General features: G+C 34.7%; 2 protein-coding genes across 4 annotated transcripts; one reads left to right on the forward strand and one right to left on the reverse strand.

Moving 5' to 3' along the window:
* Positions 1-1,839: 1,839 nt before the first annotated feature.
* LOC125212660 (MND1-interacting protein 1-like) lies at positions 1,840-4,970 on the forward strand. 3 transcript variants are annotated; one of them, XM_048112888.1, is made up of 4 exons: positions 1,840-2,049; positions 2,157-2,371; positions 2,474-3,423; positions 4,280-4,970. In XM_048112888.1, exons 2-4 carry the CDS (start codon positions 2,188-2,190, stop codon positions 4,769-4,771), a joined length of 1,626 nt encoding a protein of 541 aa, XP_047968845.1. In that variant the 5' UTR covers positions 1,840-2,049; positions 2,157-2,187; the 3' UTR covers positions 4,772-4,970. The 3 variants fall into 3 exon arrangements, with proteins under 3 accessions (XP_047968845.1, XP_047968846.1, XP_047968844.1); XM_048112889.1 differs by adding an exon at positions 4,052-4,140 and having other exon boundaries at positions 2,157-3,423; positions 4,280-4,444; XM_048112887.1 differs by having other exon boundaries at positions 2,157-3,423.
* Positions 4,971-6,607: 1,637 nt separating this feature from the next.
* Positions 6,608-8,401, reverse strand: LOC125212073 (glutathione S-transferase T1-like). The gene is made up of 7 exons (XM_048112111.1): positions 8,241-8,401; positions 8,099-8,172; positions 7,927-7,987; positions 7,715-7,768; positions 7,500-7,579; positions 7,086-7,288; positions 6,608-6,996 (listed from the first exon to the last, which is right to left on the reverse strand). The coding sequence occupies exons 1-7, from the start codon at positions 8,339-8,341 to the stop codon at positions 6,820-6,822; spliced, it is 750 nt and encodes a 249-aa protein (XP_047968068.1). The 5' UTR covers positions 8,342-8,401; the 3' UTR covers positions 6,608-6,819.
* Between the last annotated feature and the right edge of the window lie 1,783 nt (positions 8,402-10,184).

Below are 10,184 nucleotides of genomic sequence, written 5' to 3' on the forward strand. Positions count from 1 at the left end.
TTTAAATTTATTTAATTAGATAACATAAATTTATTTAATTAGATAACATATTAAATACCGAAGTGCAAAAAAATTAAAACAAAATAGTGATGATATGAAAATGAAATGAAAGTGGGATTGACCCCTTTGGAAGGGTCCTTCCATTACAGGGAGATAGGTCTTTGGGTAAAATGCTGACGTGGAATGGAAGGGCCCTCTGGAGACGGCATTTCCATTGTGAATGCTCTAATACATGTTTTTAAAATTTTTTGAAATATGTTTATATTTTATCTTGCACAAATCTCAAATATTAGTATTTAATTATATTTATGTTTGAGTTTAAGTATATATCTTAAATTTATCATAATTTTACATTTTATAAATATAACTATTTTCGGGCCGTTCACCAACAGCTTAGTTTCAGCTCACCAATTTGAGCTCACTTCTTGATCCTTCACTTTAATCTCCAACGGCTCCCACTTCATAGCTCAATACTTATATGTTTTGCATGGCACAACTTCACATAACTTGTATTCATATGTTTTACTACCAATTATGCTTTCAACTCAGTTGGTCAATCAGTAGTTCTCCAAATTCCTAGCCTCAGGGTTTGATTCCTCCCAGCCAAATAATCATTCTTTCACATCTTTAAGTAATTTTTATTATTTTTCTTTTTTCGATTTTTCTACCGCAATTATCCAAAAAAAAAATATTTTTTACTTTATTAATTAACTTATCTCAAAATTTATTTGAAATTGATAATATTAAATGTATAAATATATAAAGTTATTGTAAAACTTTTTAAGATTTAGTTGTATTAAAATTTAATTCATTATTAATTTTTTTTTTATCATTTATAATAAATTTTATTGTTATTTTTATGAAGATGTATAGTTATTAATGTAGGAATGTGATCAAACACAAACTCTAAATATTGTACAAACTCTAAATTGTGATCTGGATCGTTCGAAAATGTTAATAGATAACAAAATAATAGCAACATAAAATGTCAACACGTTATAAAAGAAAATGAGATAGAAACATAAGTTAAATGAGATAGAAACATAAGTTACAGGGCAGATATATATGCAATCATTACAAAAGGGTGCACAAGTGTGATGCATGCGTGAGGAGCTCTGCAACTCGAAGAAAATTGTAATAGGAAGTAAGAAGAACAAACAAAAGATAACAAAAATAATTAACACACATGGGATTTTCAAATACTATCATTGTTTTCCAATTAAGTAATACAAAAATCGATACATGAACTTAAAAAAATTCATTAATTAGTTTTGGAATCTGACTACTAAAATTACATTTAATCTTAGTAATTTTAATAGATTAAATTACTTTCCATTCTAACAATTACTGTACATAATTTTTTACAGGTGTGTTAAAGTTCAACTACTTTACATTAATCATTTTTGTAAGAAATATTACTCCATAAAAGATCAATTCCAGATTAAGGATTATAGATTCCAAGTTTAAAATTTTGTAAAATAAGGTATTTATGTTGTGCATTACTCAATATAGTTTACAATCAATAATTGATATTAAATCCTTATGTTAAAACTGTTGCAGAAAAATAAAAAATAGTGTTACCCGCCAAAAACTTTAGGAGTGGCATTTTTGTGAATTGTCACATAGATTTTGCCTAAGTGTGCCGGAGCCATCACGGTGGTAATTCGACGGTTTTTGTTACGGACTCAATTCCTACATCGGTTGTGAGAACAACTGGTGTGGGGTATATAGACTAAATGGGCTCTCTCCTAACAGGCTAGTCTTTTGGGATAAGTTCTCCTATTTGGTCTGTATCAGTTTTCAACCCATTCCGAGCTCGGATTTCAACCCGTATCCGGAAAAAGCCCACCCATTTTGGCAGCTGCTACATTTCACATTCTCCTAAAGCTTACTGCATTACCGCCATTCAACAAATCCCACACACTCCAATGTTGATCGCCGGAATCATCATTTTATCACTATCTTTCTGTCAGATAATTCTCCTAAAGCTTATCGCCAATCAAGAAATCTCAAACAAGCTAATTGATCGCCGGTATCATCAATTTGTCGGTAACCTTCCGATTTTCCCTCATCTTTGTTTCTTATGCCCTTGTCTCTTTACTTGTATCTGTATAGCTGGTTAATTGTTCATTCTTGTTAATTTGATCGATTTTTAGAGACAAACATATCTGTAATTTGAATGCACCAATGTCGAGTTCTGTGTTTGAGGATAAGGGTTGGTGGCACTGGCACCTTACAGAGGAAGAGTTAGAGGAGTTGCTGCTCACGAATTTGGAGATTTTGTATACTGTGGCGATAAATAAGCTTGTTGAATTTGGTTATGGCGAGGAAGAGGCACTCAATGCCATTTTAGAGAACGGGCATTGTTGTGGTGAGATGGATGTTTTGAATAACATTTTGAGTAATTCTTTGGCTTATCTGCATAGTGGCCGAAGTAATTGGATTTCGGGGGATCCGGTGCCCTTGTTTGCAGACTTGAGGCAGCTGCGGGAGTATTCGCTTATGGGATCGGTTTCTTTCTTGCAACTAGAAAAGCCCCATCTGACCAAGGATGATGCTTTGTGGAGTATACTGATGAGTGTTGTCAATGTTGGTAATGCAAGTGCAATGGAAATAGCTTTGCAGAGAGAGATTGAGTGTCCAAAGAGATTTAACCTGAGTCCGTCAATGAAGTGCATGTTGAAGAGGGATGTTATGATGTTTGCTGCAGGATTTGGGGGAATTCCGAAGCGGTTCCAATGGCAATCACAAGCCTGCCCCAGTTCTTTATCTGGTGGGTGTGGTACGGCAGCTGCAGTTCCAGTTGGGAACAGTGTCGAATCCCAGTGTGCCAAGACTCAAGATGTGGTTAACTCGGTAGTGAGTAAGTTTCTGAACACTGGAAAAGTATCATTGGATGAACAAGATTTCATTATCCTTATCTTGGTCCATCAGATTACGTGCTTAAAGAAACAGGTGAAGGAACGTAAAGAGTGGGCTCAGCAGAAGGCGATCCAAGCTGCAAAAAAGCTCAGTCGTGATTTCACTGAACTGAGGAAGTTGAGAATGGAGAGAGAGGGGACTCGGCGCCTGAAAAAGGGCAGGAAAACGTTTGTTGATACTACCCTGAAGAAGGTCACTGAGATGGAGAATGCTGTAAAGATGGTGCGTGATCAAGTAGATGATGCAAATGGTGTTGTTAAGAAGCTTGAGACAAAAATTGCAGAAATTAGAGCAGAGATGGAAGCATATAAACTAAGTTCATCTGAATCGGTCTCATCCTGTTTGGAAGTAGAGAAGAGGGAGAAAAGGTGCCTTAAGAGGCTTCTGGCGCGGGAGAAGCAGAAAACTAAGATGCAGGAAGATATTGCCGCAGCGAAACAGAAGATCTCAGAGTTACAGGAGGAACTGGCTCAGGTTGAGGAAGCCACAAAGGAAACTGAGGTATGTGTACTGAAAATAGCTGTTCATACAAATATTTGCATAACTATTAGGTTGGAATCATCTTGTTGTCTGTGAGTGCTTTCAAGGCCTTCACGTACAAAGGCATTCCTTTGGTCTATTTATCAAAGGTGTATCTTTTATTTTGGATATACGTATACAGGAAAATTGTTCAGTCATTCAATTTCCTTCGACATGCTTCAACATGACAATAGATGATGCTTTATAACTTCCGACTTTAATGATTTGATCATGTATATCCATTGAGAAATATTAGTAGCATATAAGCATGCATACATGTGACAATGTGTGCAGACATAATGTCATCTGCTCATAGTAGTATGTAACTGTAGTTTGGCATTGGACGCATTGGGAGAAGGACCGTTGGTTATGCATCTTACATTATATTGCATTTTATGCTAAATTCAAATCTGCTCTATGTCGCGGTTATGCTATACCACATTCAAGCCTACAATGTATCAATGTAATTTGGATTCACATGTTTAGAGGCCACAATTCATGTGACTGGGTATGAGTATGACGATGTTTCATTGACTGTATACGGATAAATTGAGTAAATTTTGTGCTTTTCACATGCTTACTGTTTCTCTGGTTTTTTCCCTTTCCTTAGGGGATTGAATCCTCAGACGCTTATTTTCTTTACGTGAACTTTACCAAGTACAACTGCGTACATGTTCCTTTCTGCATTACCATTGTAAGGTAAATTATCATGTATGTGGGTAGCTAACTTGTTTAACGAAAGCCCTGTTCCGAAAGCCCTTGAGAGCTGTAGCTCATTACCCCATTAACAGTAAACTTGGGCTTACTAATTATGTGTATTTGAACATCTATATGAAAGGCAAAGTGGAGGCAGGAGCAGCAGGCTAAAGAACTAGTTTTCACACAGCTGGAGAATGAGAGGCGCCTTAAAGAAGCTTCTAAGGCTAATAACAAAACAAGGCTTGATGATCTGTGCCGAAAGAAAAAGATTAATTTCCAGCACCACAAAGATGATCTCCAGCGCCTTGAGCAAGAATATGATTGCCTTAACGAGTCGGCACAGTTAACAGAGGTGGATAATGATTTTTGGACAGAAGATACCCGAGGAGATGCCATTGGAAGGCTGATGCATGAAGCTGATAAACTGCAAGACTCTTCAAAAAAGGTCAGACGTGATAGGGTATGCGTGATTTGCACGAAAGATGAAGTTTCTGTCGTTTTTCTTCCTTGCACTCATCAAGTGATCTGTGCAAACTGTAACGACAACTATGGAAAGAAAGGTAAAGATACATGTGCGTATTGTGGGATTCCGATTGAACAAAGGATTCAAGTTGTTGGTGCAAGCTCATAGATACAGTACAAGATCCGAAGGTGTATACATGTCTTTAGTTTTCAGCTTTACTGGTTTCGTTGCCAGAAACCAGCATAGATACACGTGTATAAATAGCGTAGTCATATGCGGCCTGTGCATTTCTACATGATACTCTCCTACTTTCTGTGGGAAGCAGGCTATATGATCTTTCAATAAGCAGCTAATACATAGATTGATAGATATAGATTTTGCATCTTCGTCTGCTTCCTCTGTGGGTGGTTTGCTAAATGTGGAAGCTATGGATATTGGTGATAGCCATGGCGATTTCTTGTAGAAAGATGATTTGCAAAATTTAGGTAATTGAATTGGAAAAGGTGGATTTTCTGATCTACTTATAATTTATATGCATTTTTTTAATAAAAATAATTTGGCCAAAATTTATTTAAATCATTAATTTTTGTTACAATAGTTAAAACTGGACCGATCATTGGTCCAGTTCACCAATGTATATTGTTTGGAATCATAATCTATTGACTTCATTTGTAAGACTAAAAAGTATTTTTGAGTTAATATAAAGATTCAATTTTGAATTTTAGTCTATACCTTATTTTATTTTATTTGATGAGCAAAGTCTATTCCATATTGACTGCTAAGAAGGTGGATTACAGTGTACTAGCTAAGACTAATAGAGATGAGCATGATTCATTTGATAAAATTGGCATCGATTACGAGGCCATCCGCATTCCTGTCTCCTATCTGTCTCTTAATCGTTTCATCTCTTAACTATTTATGTGCCCCACTGTACTTTTCACCCCATCTCTTAACTAAGAGACAGCACCTGCATCCCTCTATTTCTTAACCATCTCATCCCTTAACTATTCATTCAATTTTATTTTTTATTTTATTTCCAACAAATTCAATTAATAAAAACACACTTCATTAAATAAAAGAAAATTACAATTTAAAATTCTAAAAAAAAACACATAATTAAAATTCTAAAAAAAATAAAAAAATATTTTTGGGATTTTTTTTATTTTTTTTTTAATTTTCAAATTTTTCCTGAATTTTAAAAAAAACAAAAAAAAACATTTTTAACGGATATAAACGACGCCCACTCACGGGCCGGCGAGTGGGCGTCATGGACGAACGGGAGCTCACCACGTGGCCAAGGCGCGTGGCGAGCTGGCTCGCCAGCTTCCTCTCCCGGGCGAGCCTCGCAATGAGATGGGGACGAGACGGGAGCTTGCATCACTGTCTCGATGCGGTCCCGTCTCGGAGAGACGAGATAGAGCCCACATCGAGACTCGATGCGGATGCTCTGATAGAGAAACCACAAAATGCAAGTGTGCAAGGTGTAGTAGTATATACTATTGAAAAGCATGCTTTGAGATGTTTTTGGTACTATTATATAAAATCTTACTTGCCTTTATTATTACTCTGGTTTATTTTAGCAAATATACTAATAATTGTGTGAACCACTCCTCCTATCCTGAAGGCCAGATGATGGACTCATATTAAAATTATACCAACCAATTGATAGACAAAAAAACATGGAGTACTAAAATAATGCAATATTCAATCAAATTAAGATAAACTAACCCCTAAAATGTGTAAAATCTGTGTGGATCAATAGTCATAGAAAATTTTTCATTCAATTTTCATAAAAGAAAATCAAATCCTAAATAGTTTGTATAATCTATAATTGTACTCTTATCAGTCCAAAGTTATTGTTTATCTTAGCTAATTGATGGGACTGACGTAGTATAATATTGACTTGAACTCTCAGTGAGATAAGTGTTAAATAAAGTACAAGATCTCAGAGTTTTTTTATATAATCATGTTTCAATGTATCAAATAGATAACATCACAAAGAGATGTTTTGAATAAAAATTTATTATACGTACGAAACATGTTCATCACATCCATAAATCTCAAGGAGATTTTTCTGCTACGACAAGCAAGCAGATAAGATAAAAGTTGATATCACACATGTAAAATAGATCAAGTGATTGAACCTAATGAGTTCTTCAACACTTGCCCTTATTCATTGTTACCTCACACATATGGAAATGCAACCACTTTCAGCTTCACTCCGATTTCTGAGCTGCTTGGGCCTTCAGTTTCTTTAGGGGCTCTTTGAATGAACGGATTGCTGCATGAATTTCCTCAAAATGAGGGGCGGTTGCGCTCTTCACATCCTTGATCCACTTCACGATTTTCGTGTGGGGTTTCACAATACGGTCATGGTCATTGTCATCTGCAACCTGAATCAGCATTGGGGAAAGTAAGTCAGATAAAATGTACTACTATTACTATATCATCCTATCAAACTGAAAGCAGGGCATAGAGTTACCTCAAGTTGTGTGACTTCACAAGCTAAAGCTAGATCAGCAATTGTTGGCTTTGAATTCCCAAGCAAAAATGGTCCTCCTTGAAGCCAGAATGACTCAATTCTTGCAAGAGATGCCGAAAGAAGCTTTTCACCTTCAGCTGCTGCTTTCGGGTCCCCAGGCATGCCAAACGCTTCCGCGAAGACGGCATTCATGAGATATCCAACTGAAAAGGGATTAACACAAAATGTTGAGTTTTATGGAGTAGGAACATGGCTTTATAATAAAAACTTTTAACAACGATACACATGAGACTCGACTACCATAGCCAGGCCTTTCCTGCTTACGCAACGCAACTCTTATCATAGAGTTCACTGATCAACAAAGCTACTTCCAATGATATTAAGAATCCCACTAGATGTAGATGTACAAATCACCTGAGCCACGACGCAGATTCGTGTGGTGCCAATCCAGCACCGAGTGGACCTTTGCCCTCTCGCGCACATCAGCTGGATACCTGCACCGCAGCGTTGAGAGCTATGTCACACATTTATTTCGTAGAAAGTATAACATAAGTAACGATAACATAGCAAAAGCAATGCTATCATAGTTGAGAAAGAGTGAACAAAAGAAGCAGAGAAGCAGAAGATACCAGTGATCAGCAACACCAGGAATTGTTGAAGCCAGATAAATAAGTATGGCATGACTGCAGTAAACAAAAGAGAGATAAATGCATAAAACTTTCACCCAATTCTAGTTTTGAACATGAACTAAAAAATCCTCAAAGACAAATTAACAAGATTAGCATCTAACTGAGCTAAACTAAAATGGAACCAGGAAGAACATTTAATGATCAAGTGGTACCTCTCAAAAAGCTTGAAATCACCATGGATGACAGCTGGAACTTGTTTCATAGGATTCACTTCTGTAATTTGTGAAACAAAATACCAAAACCCCCAAAAAAACACCAAATCAGCTGAAAATCATGACATATTTATTTATAAAAATAAGAGACAAATAGGAGTAATGAATCAACCTGCAAATTCAGGGGTGCGGTGTTGGCCCTTGCCGATCTCAACAGTAACCTCCTCAAATTCTGCATTATTAGCCCTAGAAAAGCAACATAAGCACAATAAAGAGAGAATGTGTGTGACAGTGAAGAATAAGGGAAATCTTACTTGCAGAAGATGAGAATTGCTCGCGATGGCTGGGACATCCGATCACAGTATACTTTGAGCTCCATTTTGCTTCTCACAAACACAGACGGATTGAGGATCATATACAGGAGTTGATTAACTTTGAGAGTATCGAGAATCTTTAAATTTGAACCTTATCATCGTCATTAAGCAAGTTGCCGCCGTTTTTAATGACGGAGGAGATAATCATTAATGAATCTATCCCAGGGGTGGGTAAATGGTTTTTAGTTAATCGAGAATCGAATCGAAATCAATCGGTTATTGGTTAACCAATAATCGAAATTTACGGTGTTCGAGTCGGTTCGATTTGACATTTTGCTCTAAGTTGGTTATTCAATTTTAATTTGAATTATATTTTTAATTAATACTAGAAAATTTATAATTTACTTTCAAACTTTGTAAAAATAAAGGAAATTGTAATTTACTTCTAAATTTTGTCAAAGTCTCATATTGCAATGTCAAAAAAGTCTATTTCAATTTGTGTATGTATCAGTTATACTTATAATATATCAAAGTCCATAAAGTGTCAAAAGTCTAAACATTATTTTAAAAATAAGATCTCTCAAAAAGTTTTATTGCTTAAGCATTACTACTATTTTAAAGATAGGATAACTCTTCACTTATTATTGGAGAAAAGTTTTTAAATTTTAGATCATTTAAAGTTTAAGTCTTTTAAAGTGTCTTAGCAATTTATGTATTACTTGTAAATAAGAGTATAATAATAATAATAATAATAATAATAATAATAATAAAAAAAAAAGTAGATGAAAAGTTAAAAGTTAATATTATAAATAATTTTAATTTCAATAATATATTTAATTAATAATAGAAGTAATTATAATTTACTTTTAAACTTTGTCACAATAGAAGAAATTGTAATTTACTTTCAAATTTTGTCAAAGTCACATATTGCAAAGTCCAAAAGGTCTATTTTAATTTGTATCGCTATCGGTTATACTTATAATATCTCAAAGTTTATAAAGTTTCTAAATATTAGTTATAAATAAGATCTCTCAAAGTCAATAAAGTGCTTAAGCATTACTACTATTTTAAAAATAAGATAACTCTTCCATTATTATTGGAGTTTTTTTTTTAATTTTAGATCATTTAAAGTTTAAGTCTTTTAAAGTTCCCAAAACAATTTATGTATTGCTTGTAAATAGAAATATTATAATAATAATAATAATAATAATAATAATAATAATAATAATAAAAAAAAGTAGATGAAAAGTTAAAACCATAAACAATTTTAATTTCAATTCAGTTAGTTCGGTTATAACCGATAACCGACCAGTTCTAACCGAGTCGGTTAATTAAGTAACCGAACTTGAAATCGGATCGGTTCCGGTTAGTTTTTGACGAAATTTTGAGGTCGGTTAACCGATCGAATAACCACCCCTAATCTATCCTATTGTGCTGTTGACTGCAAATAATGTTTAATAATGTACCTAACCTCTCTACTATGCCACACTCGATTTAATTTGTTCACACCTACTCTTCCGTCCACCATTAAATGTCTCATATTTGACCGGCACGTGTTTTAAGATATTATTTTACTTTATAAAGTAAAGTGAATAGAAAAATTAATGGATTGTGAGACCTAATTTTATATATTGATTTTATAATAAAATGTAGGTGGAATGAGTTAGTGGAATATAGGGTCCATTTACCAAATATAGTAAAAGTGAAATGAATTATTTATTGGCGGATGGATGAAAAAGGAAAAATGGAACATTTAATGGTGAACATTTTAAAAACCATCAACCGATTGGTTCGCGGTTCGATTGGTTTGGCTGCAAATCGATATTAGGTCCGATTCGGTTTGCACCGTAAAACCATTGAATATCAAGCCACTTTGAATTTGAGAAACCAGTTGGTCCGGCCATGAAGTGGTAGGCATTTCAACCAGTTCTCTGAATTATTTTT

Source organism: Salvia hispanica, chromosome 3 (genome assembly GCF_023119035.1).
Source record: "Salvia hispanica cultivar TCC Black 2014 chromosome 3, UniMelb_Shisp_WGS_1.0, whole genome shotgun sequence".
Classification (NCBI taxonomy): Eukaryota; Viridiplantae; Streptophyta; class Magnoliopsida; order Lamiales; family Lamiaceae; genus Salvia; species Salvia hispanica.